Source organism: Ctenopharyngodon idella, chromosome 8 (genome assembly GCF_019924925.1).
Source record: "Ctenopharyngodon idella isolate HZGC_01 chromosome 8, HZGC01, whole genome shotgun sequence".
In the NCBI taxonomy this organism is placed as follows: Eukaryota; Metazoa; Chordata; class Actinopteri; order Cypriniformes; family Xenocyprididae; genus Ctenopharyngodon; species Ctenopharyngodon idella.
The window spans coordinates 21,466,581-21,484,385 of NC_067227.1; the positions used below are offsets into that span (position 1 = coordinate 21,466,581).

General features: G+C 36.5%; 1 protein-coding gene across 5 annotated transcripts in view; it reads left to right on the top strand.

Annotated features, from left to right (window-relative positions):
- The first annotated feature begins 44 nt into the window (after positions 1-44).
- uckl1a (uridine-cytidine kinase 1-like 1a) overlaps positions 45-17,805 on the top strand; it is a 20,013-nt gene continuing 2,252 nt past the window's right edge. The window contains exons 1-15 of one of the 5 annotated variants that reach the window (XM_051904176.1): positions 45-150; positions 3,401-3,585; positions 3,764-3,870; positions 4,614-4,784; positions 4,895-4,966; positions 5,353-5,542; positions 5,635-5,696; positions 6,969-6,985; positions 7,209-7,307; positions 7,538-7,631; positions 8,382-8,444; positions 8,548-8,670; positions 10,002-10,109; positions 10,287-10,443; positions 13,019-13,107. In XM_051904176.1, coding sequence (XP_051760136.1) covers positions 113-150; positions 3,401-3,585; positions 3,764-3,870; positions 4,614-4,784; positions 4,895-4,966; positions 5,353-5,542; positions 5,635-5,696; positions 6,969-6,985; positions 7,209-7,307; positions 7,538-7,631; positions 8,382-8,444; positions 8,548-8,670; positions 10,002-10,109; positions 10,287-10,443; positions 13,019-13,107 — 1,575 coding nt within the window. In that variant the 5' untranslated portion in view covers positions 45-112. Of the gene's footprint in view, positions 151-989; positions 1,544-3,400; positions 3,586-3,763; positions 3,871-4,613; positions 4,785-4,894; positions 4,967-5,352; positions 5,543-5,634; positions 5,697-6,968; positions 6,986-7,208; positions 7,308-7,537; positions 7,632-8,381; positions 8,445-8,547; positions 8,671-10,001; positions 10,110-10,286; positions 10,444-13,018; positions 16,590-17,805 lie in introns of those variants that run through there. The other 4 variants (XM_051904178.1, XM_051904177.1, XM_051904174.1 and 1 more) reach the window with 4 other exon arrangements.

Sequence of the window (17,805 nt, forward strand, 5' to 3'; positions counted from 1 at the left end):
AGAGCGGGCCGAAACTACATTTCCCACAATGCGTTTCGCGAGGCATTAACAGCTGACAGTCCAGTCTAGCTTCATGGCGAGTCGGATCTGAGTGGAGAATGTTGTGTGTGAGATGGAGTGCAGGAGGAAAAACTCAAGCCGATCGAACAGGTATCACAACACAGCTGTCTGCGATCCATTTGTTATTCTAAAAACATATAGGCCTATACTAAATTATAATGGAAAGCGTCAGTGCGTTTTGACGCAGGTGTTCCTCTTCCCTACGGTACTATGCGTTGCTGTTGACCCACATCGAGCGAATTAATAATTAATTTTTAGCATGGTACAGAACGGTTTATCATACAGTGGAATTTTTTTTTTCTTTGCTCTGATGATGAAAGAAAATTAATCATCGTAGAAACCTAAATTAGCATTGCGTTAGTTAACCCCCTTTCTTCCCTCCTGTCCCAGTTTCAGCAAGCTTCTGCTGCGCGCTAATGACGCGTTGTTATTATTATAATGAACTACAGACTGAGGTCTCCCTCCTAATACTACATGCGTTCCCATTAGTGCACCGTGGAGAGATCACATCCTAACAGATCAACAACCGAGATTTGACCTTTGAAATGTCGTTTTAATTGACTTATTATTATATTGGGGTGTGTGTAATTCTTGACAATAGCCTGTTTTAATTGACCCTTTAGTTATTTTTATATAATATATATTATTAGTGTTATATTTTACTTTAAAAAGCCATTTTTGATCTCCCCTGATCTTATTTTTTCCTCCTGAGAAATATAAGTCTGTAAACGTGTCTCCTCTAGAATTTCTGTGAAAATATTAGGAGACCATCTCATACTATAAAAAATAAAAATTGAAAATATAGTGACTGTGTGTCATACTGTGAAATTTTTTTAAATGGGGATTTCAAATTCTTCAAGAATTCAAGAACAAATTATCTGAGTTTTGCTATCCATTAGGTTTTATTGTCTTATTTCTTTATAACTTTATTACACCTAAGAAGGAACATCTTGAGATGAAATTGACACTTAAATGAAATGATAATCGAGAACTCTCAGCAGTACTGTCCCCTGCTTCTATTTTTACTTTCCATCCACATCACCTGTAGAACTGATCCTCTTATTCGGTCAAGCCCACATACTGAGTGAGCCAGTATCCAGACACAAAGAAAAGTTGTTTTTCTATTCATTAAAAGGTTTCTTGAAGACATTAGTGGTCAAAACCTCAAGGGTTTCTCTGCTTAAAAAGAAGCAGATTCCTGTGTTGAATCTGCAGATCTGGTCTTTTCTTAAAGCAGGCATGTGCTTTTGCCAGTGCATTAGGAGCGGTATGATGTCCGCCTTCTCCGTGACCCAGGCTTTGTGCTTCAGCTGTGATTATTAGCTGGTTTATCTGTGTTGGGCTGTTTGAGCTTCAATGAGAATGTGACCTTTATTGCTTATATGGAAGACAGCCATCAGGCTTTCTCAGATGATATGAGTACACTGCCCGGATACACAGGGGCCAGAATATCAGGCTGCTGGTCTCTCCGTACAGATGGAGGGTAAGTTATTAAATGCACGGTTTAGTTTTTAAAAGCTTAATTAAATGCCGTTTTGTCCACTCACTTGAATATAATCTGAACAGACATATGCATACAAAGAGTAAATCATTGTTAAGAGTGCTGTTTCCTTAAACCTTTTCACTGAAAACATTTGATCATTTTATCTTGTTTACAGTCTAGATTTTGAGTCTTCTTTTTTTAATTCCAGGTCCAATATACTTTTTTTTTCAAGATGTTATATCTTTTGGCTATTACCTTACAATATAATTTCAACAGCATCTTTCCCTTTTGCTCTGTGTTGTTTGGCTGTTTCGAATGTGACTAGTGGCCTGATTTAGTCACTCACTCATGTTGATGCAAAGAGACAGATACAAGAGACAGGTTGTTTATGACATTGACATGATGGCGGAAGGATCTCTTGGTTGCTGTTTTAAACCTGCTAAATTAGTTCACATAGATTTTTTTATGGCTGAAAGCGTGTTTGTTTCAGTTAATCATCAATCATGTGACATATTGAACAACAAGATATACAAGTCCATATTTTGATCATATTTTTTCCTTAGCACATTTTACCAACTCCAAACAACATCAATCTTAATAACGACTATTCATTTTGTATTTAATCATTTATAAGTGATATATAATTGTTAACGAGCTCGGGCTGGAAGTGAAAGTGAAAAACGCCTTATATTCAGATGTCCATAATTATTAAGCAGGTTTTCTTTTACTGGTAAAATGAGCCAAATAAGAGATTGAACTCACACTGAAAAGTCAAAAATTATTAAATGCCTGTGAGAAGAAAAAAACTGTTAAACAAAAGATACAAATTTACACAGTAAAATACAGTTTTCCATTTAAACAGTAATATACCGTAATTATATTCTGGGTAATATTATTAGTCATTTTCGAGAAAGTAACCTATAGGCTACTTTCTCGAAAACAACAAATATTACCCAGAATGCATTGTTTTGTTTTTACAGTATATTACTTATGTATATTACAATGTACTCTGCATATTACAGTGCATTCTAGGTAATATTATTTGTCGTTTTCGAGAAAGTAGTCTATAGGCCTCTTTTCTTAAAATGACAAATGTTACCCAGAATGCATTGTTTTTATGGTATATTACTGTTTCAATGGAAAACTGTATTTTACTGTGTACATCCCATTTTCATCTAATATTTGTATTTTATTTTATTTTATTTCAGCCTCATTTCAGTTAACTGAAAAGATTTTTAATGGTTTTAGTTAACAATAACAACAATGATGCCCACATGCTACTCACTGCCAGTTTGTTTTGTAAGACATTAGAGATTAATTGCTTTTGTCATTTACCATCCTATAGACATCAAACAAGTTATAAAATATGTCTTCACTGAATAATAAACTTGTCTTGATTTTAGGCCAAAAGAACACTGAAGAATTACTTGGTTTCTTAAATGTCAGATTTTGTTAAAAGCAACAACTTTTATTCAGTTCTGTGGTACATGCTTTGTTGTTAATGGGACAGAATAAAAATATATATATTTATTTCGCATAAATAATTTTTTAAGCCCCCCCCCCACTAACTGGTGTCAGAAAGGTTTCCCAAACACACCTCCTGTATCCCATTGGTTGGACATAGAGATTGCCCTGCCCCAACCTCACCCCATTGGTTGAGCTGCTGTTGCTGTGTTGGGTTGGTCAGACAGAGCAATTCTTTTATAGAACCACAGAGAAACAGTATTGAGAAATCAACCAATAAATGTCTTACTGTATAGTTGTTTCATATTTCTACTGGTAGGGTAGCACTAGTCTGCAGGTCTCCATATGAATGTATTTTATAATATAATAATTCTCTCCTTTTTTTTGGTCTAGTGGGAGTGGTGAAGATTCTCTGGACAGGCTCCTCCCCCCGGTCAGCACCTCTCGCAGGAAGAGCAGCACTCTGGGTAAAACAGAACCTCCACTGCTCCGCACCGGCACACGTACCATCTACATAGCCGGCAGACCGCCCTGGTACAACGAACATGGAGCCCAGTTTAAAGAGGCCTTTGTCATTGGTACGAGTAGATAGAAAGAGTGTGAACAGAAACATACCAATGACTTCCTGGTGATCATTCAAATAGAGAAATTAAAAAGACTTTCAGTATTGGCTCAGCTTGTTCCCTGTTAGGTTTTCTTGTATATTTGAACTTAAATCCTAAGTCTGAGTCTAAATAAGTAATAATGTTGTTCCAGGTCTGTGTGGAGGCAGTGCCTCTGGAAAAACTACTGTAGCCAATAAAATCATTGAAGCTTTGGACGTTCCTTGGGTTGTTCTACTATCTATGGACTCGTTTTATAAGGTGAGGTGCTAGTGGTTGTTTGTGTTTATGAAAAAGAAGTTTGAGTGTGTTTGTTTGAGCGTGAGATCTGAATGAGCGATTGGTCCACCGTGTGACGTTAATCTGGTAAGTCAAGTGCTTCTGAAAGTCTCTGTAATCCCTTTCCTTCCTTCTTTATCTCTGTGTGAATCCATTTGTTCCAACACATGACCACACAAACACACACTGCAGTTCACTCTAGTCTAAGCAGTTCAGCCAGTCACATTTGATCTGCACGTATAACATCAAAATGGCCGCTGTGGAGATTTGTTTGTTTGTTGTTCAGCAAGCCTGTATCCTCTGTGAAGTCTCACTTCTTTTTAATGTAGTTTGCCAAAAAATGAAAATTCTGGGATCATTTACTCAAGATTATCTAAAAAGAATTGGCTCTTAAGAGTACACTGGTCTTGCTGTAATGTTTTTATTCACTTTGTGTTCCTCAGGAGAAAACAACAACAACAATATAAGGGTTTAACAAAAATGACAGAATTTTAATTTTTGGGCAAACTATTCCTTTTTTAAATCGTATGTAACCCTTAACATGTTTTCACACATATTAACATATTACTAACAGCCTTCTAGCATCAGATGCCATGGTTTATGTGATTAGAATATAAATATGGTAAAGCACATATGGTGATAGGGCAGGATTGTGATCTTTCCTGTGTGTGGGGGGCGCCCCCACCAGTGATTAAACACGCAACCTTTATGTTACCCATCTGCAGGTTCTGTCTCCAGAGGAACAAGCTCTAGCGGCCAATAACGACTATAACTTTGACCATCCGGGAGCTTTCGACTTTGAGCTGCTTGTGACTACACTGCGGAAACTTAAACAGGGGAAAAGTGTAAAAATCCCAGTGTATGACTTCACTACACATGGACGCCAGAAAGACTGGGTGAGTGTGTGTGGCAGATGTTTCACAATATTTTCCAGATACCACCAATACAGATACAGCAAAAAGATTTCAGTTGTTTGATGTTGTTTACTTTTTCATCCCTCTTCCAGAAAAATGTCTATGGTGCCAGCGTCATTATCTTTGAAGGCATCTTGTCCTTTGCAGACAAAGAGCTCTTGCAGGTATTATGAAATGTTTCGGTTTCTGAACGTTTAAATGCTGATAAAAATTCAAAGTAAAGTAAGTGATAAAAATGCTTTTGTGATGAAGTAAGGGAGATGATGAGGAACCATTTATCACAATTCCATCTTAAAGAGCCATGAAATGAAAATTTGTCTTTTGTTGCTTTTAGTCCGTATGAATTAGGTTTTAGCTCATCTATATATGCTAGTAAGTTGCTAAAAGTTGACAAAATTAACATTTTGCAGGTATATGCATTTCAAATGTACTTTTTTGGGGGGGAATATTGATTACTAAAATATTGATGAATCAGTGTGAAAATATCTCTTTCATTATATCCTACAACTGAAAACTTAATATTTCTTCAGTCATCTTATGTTTTTTGCAGCTGATGGACATGAAGATTTTTGTAGATACAGATTCGGATATTCGGCTGGTACGGCGGCTGAGGAGGGACATCACAGAGAGAGGACGTGACATTGAGGGTGTGATTAAACAATACAATAAGTTTGTAAAACCAGCTTTTGAGCAGTACATAGAACCAACCATGCGACTTGCAGATATTGTTGTGCCACGTGGTGAGTCAAATATTTATTTCCTACAGTGTACAATTGCAGGTACCATTGCCTTTTGAATACAGATGAGATTCACTTCTCTCCTGCAAACACAGGTGGGGGTAACATGGTGGCCATTGACCTGATCGTTCAGCATGTTCACAGCCAGCTAGAAGAAGTGAGTGCAAATGTGTCCTGTGAACTAATCATATCCATTGTTCCAGCAAAAGAGAAGTTGTGCACCTATTTTTTTGGTCACATTAGTAGTCCGCCCTAGACTAGATTTATTAAAGGGTTAGTTCACCGGAAAAAAAAAAAAATGCAGTCATTAATTACTCACCCATATGTCGTTCCACACCCGTAAGACCTTCGTTTATTTTCAGAACATAAATTAAGATATTTTTGATAAAATCCAATGGCTAAGTGAGGCCTGCATTGCCACCAAGATCATTTCCTTTTTCAATGCCCAGAAAGGTACTAAAGACATATTTAAAATAGTTCATGTGAGTACAGTGGTTCAAACCTTAATATGTGACGAGAATACTTTTTGTGTGACAAAAAAACTAAATAATGACTTTATTCAACGATATCTAGTGATGGGCGATTTCAAAACACTGCTTCATGAAGCTTCGAAGCTTTACGAATCTTTTGTTTCAAATCAGTGGTTCGGAGTGCCAAAGTCATGTGATTTCAGTAAACGAGGCTTCGTTATGTCATAAGTTCGCGTGACTTTGGCAGTTTGATACACGCTCCGAACCACTGATTCGAAATAAAAGAAACGTATAGCTTCGAAATCGCCCATCACTAGATATTGTTAAATAAAGTTGCTATTTTATTTTTTTGGCACACAAAAAGTATTCTTGTCACTTTATAATATTAAGGTTGAACCACTGTTTTAAATATGTCTTTAGTAGCTTTCTAGGCATTGAAAAAGGAAATGATCTTGCTGGCAATGCAGGTCTCACTGAGCCATCGGATTTTATCAAAAATATCTTAATTTCTGTTGCGAAGATGAACGAAGGTCTTACGGGTGTGGAACGACATGAGAGTAATTAAAGAATTTTTATTTTTGGGTGAACTAACCTTTTAAACGAAAAAGAAAAATACTTTTTAAGAACTTAATGTTCAACATGCAAAACTGAGATGTTTTAGTGTAGTTGTGCAGGGTTTATTCCCAATATCATCTCAAAAATCTAAGGGGCATGTGGCATGTTGAATGGACTTTTTCAGCTTCCTTCATATTTCCACACACTACACACAGAAACGGCGCCCTCTGTCGGTGAATAGAAGTTTTGCAACTTCCATTTTTTGTTTGTTTTTATATTACACAGTATGAAGTAAACAGTTATTATAGAAGTACTTATTTAAAATTCTCTCCACAATCAGCCTGCTAACTCTTCTCTTTCACTGATCTTTCATCTCTGTTCTGTTGCATGCATTCTCTCGGCAGCGTGAGATTAGTGTCAGGTAGAGAAGATTTTTACTCATGCTTTTTAAGTACATGAGTGTGTATGCATGTATTATTTCAAATTAAGGCAAACAGCCCACTCCTTTAGTGTTGCAGTCAATGTTAGAAATGTTATGTCCCGGTGTACAAATGGCCTTGATTTGTATTTGAATCATCTTTTTGTCTTTGACAGTGCTGATTTGCTTTATATCTCTTCTCTTTCATATGCACACGCACACACAGGGCACTCCTGGCCACGGCCCATCAGTCCCAGCCGTTGCCTCAGACTCTCAGTGTGTTAGAAAGCACGCCACAGGTTCGAGGTCTCCACACCATCATCAGGTGAGTGGTGAGTGTCACATGATTCAGATAAAACACATCAAAAGATAACCTTGTTTGAGAAGTTGATGCTTGTTGTTGAAGTGTGTTTTGGAATCCATTCATCTGTTGCAAGTGCCATTCAGAATTCCTCACATCTCACTGTGTGAATCAGGCTAATGACTCACTGGCCTGTTTTACCCTTTCTCTGTGTCTCTTATGCACTCCTCCTCAATTTTTCTGTTTGTTTTTAGGAACAAAGACACCAGCCGTGACGAGTTCATCTTCTACTCAAAGAGACTGATGCGGTTGCTTATTGAACACGCGCTGTCTTTCTTGCCCTCCAAGGTGTGTGGGTGAATTTGTGTGTGTGTATGTGTGCCGCTCAGTGTCTTTTTTGGCAGAGTTTGATATTATTGTGCGATCAAAGATGAATCTACCATGATTTAAATGATATCTAGTGCTCAATTAAAAAATTGAATTACATGACCTGCCAGTTAATTCATCAAATTAATTGCTAATAACCACACATGTCAATAACATTTTTATTAAATTAATTACATATGCCAGTTAATTCAAATCAAATGAATAGCAATTAGTCACACACATATATCAATAAAAATTCAATTCTGATTAATTAAATTATAAGTCAGTTAATTAATCAAATGAATCACAATTAATGACGCATGTCAATAAAATTTTATTTGAATTAATTACATGATATGCCAGTTAATTTATCAAATTAATTGCTAATAATCAAAGACATCTCAATTAAACTTTTTATAGGATTAATTACATTATATGCCAGCTAATTAAGAGTAAGAGTAATTGTATTATTTTCCATTATTTATAATTTGCCTGTTTTGATTTTATTATTTTGAATATTTTGATTGTTCTGTTAGTCCCAATTGTCCTTTTTAATAAATAATAGCATATAAATACATGGTTTATAGATGATATTAATGTTATCTATAACATTAACAAGCTTATGTTTCTCTTTTGCTGACCTGTTGTCACCCCTCTTAATGAATGCAGAGCAAAACATTTTCTTCTCAGTTGTACAATGTGTCATCACAAAAATATCTGTCCTTTTTACAGGCCTGTACCATCCAAACACCACAAGGTCAAGAGTATAAGGGCCGCAGATTTAGTGGGAAAGGGGTAAATTTGTGTGTCTGACAGGTTCATTTTGAGTATTTGAACATTTCTTACTTGATTGGAATCATCTTGGTTTTGTAGCAGCACCTGTCTTTCTGTCTCTTAGATCACAGGTGTGTCCGTTCTTCGGGCAGGTGAGACCATGGAGCCTGCACTGAGAGCCGTGTGCAAAGATGTCCGTATTGGGAAGATTCTGATCCAGACTAATCTGGATTCAGGAGAACCAGAGGTAACACAGGACAATAACAGAATGAATACAATGAAGCCTGTCTCTCTTGTGTACTATAAGAGAGATCTTAGGCCCTGTTTAGACCTGGTATTAAGCTGCGATTTGGTCGATCAGATCACAAGTAGACAAGGGAGACGCATACCCGTTTCCATCTGTTGTTTTAATCCGTCTCTTTTGTCCACTTTCAACCACTTCTGTCCTGACTTCTTCGAGGAGAGGGTCTGTGGTGTATGGGTTTTTTCGGATCTTTCGATCTAATGGACAAAATAAGCTCATATGAACGCACCCAGAGGTGACAGAAAAACATACAGAGAGCATCAGCTTTCGTTTCTGCTCTGATAGCCACAAGACCAGAAAATCAGGAATCAGGAATGGAGAGAATTGTGCTTGCTAAGTTTTTCGTCTTCAAACCAAACTTGGGTCTCCAGCCAACAAAGTTTAAATCCCGTTTGGCTGGCGCGCTTCCCATATGCATTAGGTCAGTAGGAGGAGAGTAGGTGGTCTTTCGAACACATGAGCGTTGCCACTACGAAAGCAATCTAGTCAAATGTGTTTTCAACTACTTCTGACCCAAAACACCAGTACTGCCAACTCAATTAAGATTATCATGGTAAAGAAATTTTGGGTCTTAGATTGGCCAAGTCAATCTCCAGATTTAAATCCTATTGAACAAGCATTTCACCAGCTGAAGAGGAAACTAAAGGTGGAAAATCCCCCAAAATAAGCAACCGTTGAAAATGGCTGCAATAAAGGAAAAGCATTTCAAAATGTGAAACCAAGAGTCTGGTGATGTCTATGGGTCACAGACTCGCTCCTGTGATTGCTTGCAAGGGATTTACAATTAAATATTAGCTTTTACACTTTTACATTTGCTTTAAGTTAAACCATCCCAATACTTATGCTCACATTAATCAGAGGGATGAAACTCTAAAAGTGATGTACTTCTTAGTTGGTAAAACATTTTGTGTTGAAACAGTCAATAATAAAATGTGACATTCTGTACTCTTCTGCCTCATATTAATCCTTTAATCATATTTATAGATGTCTTGACACCACAGCTAACACAACAATTTTGTCTTTACTGTTTCAATACTTACGGAGGGCATATATATATATATATATATATATATATATATATATATATATATATATATATATATATATATAATACAATTATTTTTTTCTGTTATTTTAAACCCAGTTGTCCATTTTGCCTGTTGGTCTCTGTCTCCGTGGTAACAGAGATCTCCTGACTCCTCGGTTTCATTTTTTTGGTGGCTCTTTCTCACTTCGTTTCCGTGGTAACTAAGACTCCCTCCCTTTCCATTTAGCTGCACTACCTGCGACTGCCCAGAGACATCAGTGAGGACCATGTGATTTTGATGGATAGCACCGTTTCTACCGGAGCTGCAGCCATGATGGCACTGAGGGTGTTGCTGGTATGTGGCTGTAGACCTCATTCCTTGCAAAATGTACAAACAAAAAGTACAAAACCTTTTACACAAAGTGAATTTTGACTCTCTTCGCTGTAAATAAAGTAATTTGGTGCCAAAATTTATTGTTAAAATGTTTTAATGGTTTTAATTTGCTGAATGTGAGTGTATGTGTATATACAGGACCATGATGTCCAGGAAGACAAGATCGTGTTGGTGTCTCTGCTGATGGCGGAGCTGGGAGTTCACTCAGTTGCTTACGCCTTCCCTCGTGTCAAAATCATCACCACTGCTGTGGACAAGAGCCTAGATGACCTTCTTCATGTCATCCCAGGGATAGGTGAGTTTTCCTTACATAGATACACTACCGTTCAAAAGTTTAGGGTCAGTAAGAATTTTTTTTTTTTTTTTTTTTTTTTAAAAATTTAATACTTTTATTCAGCAAGGATACGATTCATTAAAAGTGGCAGTCAAGGCATTTATAAATTATAAAAAGAACGATTTCTATTTCATAGAATAATAAACACTGTTTTTTTTAACTTTCTATTCATCAAAGAATCTTGAGAAAAATGTTTTCAACATTGATAATAATAAATGTTTCAAACCAGCATATTAAAATGATTTCTGAGGAATCATGTGACACTGAAGACTGAAGTAATGACTGCTGAAAATTCAGCTTTGCAATCACAGAAATAAATTATATTTTAAAACATACAGTGCTCAGCATAAATGAGTACACCCCCTTTGAAAAGTAACATTTTAAACAATATCTCAATGAACACAAAAACAATTTCCAATATGTTGACAACACTAAGTTTAATATAACATCTGTTTAACTTATAACATGAAAGGTGAATAAAATAACTTAGATTACACATTTTTCAGTTTTATTCAACTTAGGGTGATGCAAAAATGAGTACACCCCACAACAAAAACTACTACATCTAGTACTTTGTATGGCCTCCATGATTTTTAATGACAGCACCAAGTCTTCTAGGCATGGAATGAACAAGTTGGCGACATTTTGCAACATCTATCTTTCTCCATTCTTCAAGAATGTCCTCTTTTAGAGACTGGATGCTGGATGGAGAGTGATGCTCAACTTGTCTCTTCAGAATTCCCCATAGGCGTTCGATTGGGTTCAGATCAGGAGCCACTGAATCACTTTCACCCTGTTCTTCTTCAGAAATCCAAGAGTGGCCTTAGATGTGTGTTTAGGATCCTTGTCATGTTGGAAAATCGCATGACGACCAAGGGCACGGAGTGATGGTAGCATCTTCTCTTTCAGTATAGAGCAGTACATCTGTGAATTCATGATGCCATCAATGAAATGCAGCTCCCCGACACCAGCAGCACTCATGCAGCCCCACATAAGGACACTGCCACCACCATGTTTCACTGTAGGCACCATGCATTTTTCTTTGTATTCCTCACCTTTGCGACGCCATACAGTTTTGAAGCCATCAGTTCCAAAAACATTTATCTTGGTCTTATCACTCCAGAGTATAGAGTCCCAGTAGTCTTCATCTTTGTCAGCATGGGCCCTGGCAAACTCTAGGCGGGCTTTTTTGTGCCTGGGCTTTAGGAGAGGCTTCTTTCGTGGACGGCACCCATGCATGCCATTCCTCTGCAGTGTACGCCGTATTGTGTCATGGGAAATAGTCACCCCACTTTGGCTTTCTACTTCTTTAGATAACTGCAGTGAATTTGCATGCCGATTTTCTTCAACCCTTTTCATCAGAAGACGCTCCTGTCAAGGTGTTAACTTCCGTGGACGACCTGGACGTCTCTGTGAGATGGTTGCAGTTCCATCTTTTTTACATTTTTGTGAATTTTTTGCTACAGTATTCTGACTGATAAGTAAACCTTTGCTGATCTTCTTGAAGCCTTCACCTTTCTGGTGTAAAGAAATGATTTTCTTTCTCAGGTCTTGTGACATTTCTCTTCCATGTGGTGCCATTGCTGACAGCATGAAATGGGAAGGGGTTTTAACACCCTTTTATAGTCAACTGTCTGCTGGACGCCTGTGTAATGAATAATTAGACTCACCTGTGGTTGAATTCTTGTTAAATTAGACATTTGTAGTCTAAAATTTAATTTTGCTCCAGAGACTTTCAGTGGGGTGTACTCATTTTTGCATCACCCTAATTTGAGTAAAACTGAAAATTTTGTTCTCTAAGTTATATTATAAACCTTACTTTCATGTTATAAGTTAAACAGATGTTATATAAAACTTAGTCTTGTCAGCATTTTGGAAATTGTTTTTGTGTTCATTGAGATATTGTTTAAAATGTTACTTTTCAAAGAGGGTGTACTCATTTACGCTGAGCACTGTATTAATACAGAATACAGTTATTTTAAATAGTAAAAATATTTCACAATATTTTTTGTGAATTTTTACTGGGTAAGAAAAAATAAAAAGAGGTGCACAAAACTTTTTTTTTTTTTTTTTTTACTGGGTGAGCATAAGAGATGTCTTTTCAAATTCAGTTACACTTTACAATAAGGTTCCATTAGTTAACTACATTTGTTAGCATTAACTAATAATGAATAACGAATACTTCTAAAGCCTTTAATATTAATGTTAAGTAATTAATATTAATGTTAATTTCAAAATTTACTAATACATTATTAAAAAAAATTTAATTATTTAATGGACCTGAGCTAACATGAACTAACAACGAACAGTTGTATTTTTATTAACTGATGTTAACAAAGATTAATAAATATAGCAACAAATGTATTGCTCATTGTTAGTTATTGTTAATGCATTAACTATCTAAATTAATAGGACCTTATTGTAATGTGTTACCAACCCCAAATCTTTGAATGGTAGTGTATCTAAATAAAAGAAGGGGAAAAAACCCTACACTGTGTACTAAAATCTTGTGGGTGTGTATTTGCTGTCCTTAAAGGGGACTTTGGTGACCGTTACTTTGGGACAGATGGATCTTCATCATGGATTGATGAAGAACAGCAAGAACCACTTAGCTGCTCATCAGAGGTTTGACACTTTGTTTAAACAATTCAGGCAGTTGTGACTAGTGAGGATCAACACTTAATGTAATTTCATAAAGCCAGCCAGGAACAAAAATAGTTTTGCCTAACACACTCATGAGGCACAGTATTTTGTAGCACTTTATTTTATAACCGTATGTTCATGATGTGATCTAAAACATTAAAATGTCTTTTACCTATAAATAAACACATATGTTAGATTTGATATCTATTTCTAGCTTTCAAACAATAGTTCAAAAAGTTAAAAATGGTCACTTTTATACATTTCTAAGTATTAGTTTGTACAATTGTGTAAATGTACAAATATAAGAATGGCTGGACCCATTTGGCTGTTTATTGGTTTTACACATTTAACATAAAATACATTTTTTCAAACACTTGATAATGCGTCAGTCTTTTAAACGCATTATATATTTTCTTCAAACCTTCAATTTCTTCAATTTTACAATTTCTAGTGAGACTTCTATTTCATCATTCTTCAGACAGCTAGGAGGGAGTTTTCTGGGAGCAGATTAGAGCTGTTTTTTCTCCCCAAATGTATTAATTTTTTTTTTTGAACATGTGCTACTGCAGCCATAACACCAGGGGGCAGTACTTCACTCCTGTCTCATTGTGCTTTTGCAGGTTCAGTAAGGACATTCAAACCCCAACTATGAAACTAAAATGCTTTTAAGAAAAATATGTTGTTCACTCAAGAATTTAGAGACAATCAAACCAAACTGTGTCTACAATCTTAATAAAAGCCCAGAAGAAGACAGTGACCTAACAATGACACTAGTAACTAAACAGAATAGTGACAATATTAAGCTCAAGGTGTTTTTGTTGTGGAACTAGAAGCCTTGAGAGTAAATAACAGCACACTTACTCGGCTCAAAAACCTATTAAAGGTAGGGTAGGAAATTTTGGAGAGGCTAGCAATAGCAAGCTAGCTTTGAAAGCATAAGATCCCACCCTCCCTTCAGAGCGCTCTCCCAAGTCACGCCTCCTACAATAGACATGAATGCACACAGCCAGAGCAGAGTTTGCAAAGCGTCACGAGACGGCGTTAAATTACCTCATGTTTCTAAGCACATAACATTACAATAATAATGAATGTAAACAACTTAAAGAGCTCTTACTTGTACCACCTGACTGCTGCAAATTCATGCGTTGATAGTGTTGATATAGAAACGCAAAATTCCGAGTCTGAGGACGTGAACCTCTCAGAGTAGAACGTCACGGGTTGCCATCTCTAATTATAGTAGTTATGACGTAAACGCAGCGTAAGCTCATTTTTTTGGTTCAGGAGGAACTGTAAGTGGTGGCTACTGTTTGTTGCGGCACTCGGTGACTGTGTTTACAACTCCAGCCTCATAGAATAGATGGAACACGCTGATGTCTGCGTGAGCAGGGTGCGTGGAGGTATGCAAATACAGGCAAGTAGGATATCCTATTATTGCATTAGGACCAAAAGCAATGATTGGACAAACATTGCCTGGTCCTGAGACTTCCACGAAAGATATATGTACATATTTTTAATATTTAGACCACTTCTATTATTGATTGCTATCAGGATGTGAAGAGAGTTTCAACCAGTTTAACAAAAAGCGTTTCTGAAAAACATTGCCTACCCTACGTTTAATAGCTCTGGGTGAAGGTGAAGTGCTCTTCATTGAGAGGAACTGAAGAAGAGCTCTATTGAGATGGAATAATGAACAGCCAAGTGCAGGTATAGAAATAAGACCATAAGAGAGAACTTGAAGATGAAGTTGTACATTGGTAGGAAAAAGGAATAGAAGGCTTTAAAAGACAGCAAAATGAAAGAAACTTGCATTAACATGTCTTTTCTAAGATCAGATTTTACCAAATTAGGTAACGTAAAAAAAAAAAAGGGCATTTGTCTAAAGAATCCAGCAGATATCTTTGGCTGAAATTAACCAGACAACATCAATCTCTTCAGCACTTCACAGATATGACCTATTTGACTCGATGGGAGCTACATTTTTTAAAAATGCATTTAGGGCAAAAAATCAGCAACTTTATTTACCGGAAACATATCTGCACAAAATACAAAATACAACAATGTCCTGCGGTCGACTTTTTTGACAAAATTTCTAGCAACTACATGACATTACTTAGTAGCAAGGTAATAATGTCATAATGTTTTTTTGAAGCAGTTAAACTTACAGCTTGGCGTATAATTCACAAACACTTTATCTCTCATAAATATGGCTCAAACCTCTATAAAATGTTCTGGAATTAGCAACTCAGGATTGCAATAAAATTGCGTGAAAATTGTTCTAGACTACTCACGAGTGTTTAAAAGGAAAAAAACTGACAAATGTCTTGAAATAAAACATCTAAACAATGGTTGCATCCGAAATTGCATTCTTCCGTACTGTATAATAGGTCAAAAAACAGTATGTGACAAAATAAGTATGTCTGAATTCACAATACTCATAAAAGAGTATAGGCAAAAAGTACACGGATGACATGACAGTGAAGCGACACAACCGACACTGGTAGGTCACATGATAATGACAACATGGCGAATGTAGTACATCCAGATTATATTCATACTACACACATTCATACTTTATAGAACATACTTTTCTAGTGGTTGTAAAGTAATTACTTAAAATAAGTACCTACTCGAGAGTATGCGTTTTCGGATGCAGCCCATGTCTCGAGGTGTTGAATTAATTGGTGTTGTGGCTGCATACCATCTCCGGTGTGCATTAATTTTCAATAATTCAACAGCACTTCGTCAATTAATCCTTACACACACACACGTTTATAAATCTAGCATAATATTTAGAACGAAAATGCCCTTTTCTCATATGATGTTAAAGAAGTACAATACAGGCTGTGGGGGTACATAAGACAAAAAAAGTTTGGAAACATTAAAATTTTGAAATTTCACTTTTTCCCCATTTTGAAATGGCAGTACAGTACATGTTATGTTAGTATGAGAAGAGAACCTCAAAAATATTTAATAGTATGCAGAATAATTCAAAGGAGGTGGATACCTATTAAAGGCACCGTACAGTGCTGACATTGTATAGAAACCTAAATGACTGTGTTGTACCCACACATGGTTGCTACAAAATGCAAAAATATTTTCTAGGCTTCTGAGCCAGGCCCTTTCTCCAGTGTCGCCGTAGCTCTAAAATGTGGGTGACATCTTGACTTAGCAGAGCTCCTCATACATGCTGGATTTGCCTAGACAACAAACTGGTCTGCGACTGCAGCCTCAAGGTTAACCTGTTACTATGGAAACAAGTCAGCCAATAAAAAAACAGCAGACAGTTGCTATGTTGACTGCACCCTTTTTGTTTTAAGGATGACCTATTTTTTTTTCCAGAGCAAGTCAGATAGATGCAAGCTTGTGACACATAAACACACGCATGGACACAGGTTACACTTTTACAAACACAAGTTCATATGGTCTAGTAGAGGATTTGAATGAAATAAAAGAGAAAAAAAATCCCTGTGACCTCCTCCATCTGTTTGTAATGTAATCTTACTGTGAAATGCGATGAGATTTTCTCTCAATGGAGAGGAATTCTTAAATACCATACCATGACAGTGAGGCAGTTGTCATAGGAACAGCATGTACCACAGTGAAAGGCTGATGTGACTGCAGCTTCAATGGCTAATTAGGGTAAACAAAGAACTCTAATGCAATTCCTCATCTACCTGAGTGTATAAACTAATCAAAGCCAGTTTAATCAGAGTCTAATCACATCCAGATTTAGAATAAGAAATGTCCTCTGGAATATTTGCTGAACCCTTTAGCATTGATGCCTACAGACATCACAGAATGCAAATCTAATACAGGCGCACATCTGGTTCTTTTGTAAGTCTGTAAGTTGGACGAGCAGGACTTTTGCTCATTAATGTCTTCAAGGTTTTTATTGCTGTTAAAATCCCTAGCTCTTTTTAAATGACTTAAATCCGACTTAAATCTATTTATTTTTACTCTGAACAAGCAAAACACATGATTCAAATGAGTTTTTAAAGGGTTAGTTCACCCAAAAATGAAATTTCTGTCATTCCAAACCCGTAAGACCTTCGTTCATCTTCGGAACACAAATTAAGGTATTTCTGATGAAACCCGAGAGCTTTCTGACCTCCTTATACACAGCTACATTGTGTTTACAACGTCAACAGCATAAGAGACTAACAGAGAAGAAATTGCTGAATAAAGTCATTATTTTTGTTCTGTTTTTGCGCATGAAAAGTATTCTCGTCACTTCATAACATTAAGGTTGAACCACTGTAGTCACATGGACTATTTTAACGGTGTCTTTACTACCTTTCTGGGCCTTTATGACGTTGATGTGTATAGGGAGGTCAGAAAGCTCTCGGATTTCATCAAAAATATCTTAATTTGTGTTCTGAAGATGAACGAAGCTTTTGCAGGTTTGAAACGACAAGGGTTAGTAATTAATGACAGAATTTTCATTTTTGAGTCAACTAACCCTTTAATGCATCTTAATATGAACTATCATATAGGATTTCATGTTTTTTTTTCATTATGCAATGACATTTTACATCATGTTCCTCAACTTCGCAGGTCCATATGCCTTCCTTAACTTTGGTACTTGCAAATAAATATGTGTATTCCACCCTTTCCCATGTTTTATGCCATTTTCTGCGACGAATGTGTTCAGATGTGGATACTGCACCCATGAAAAACATT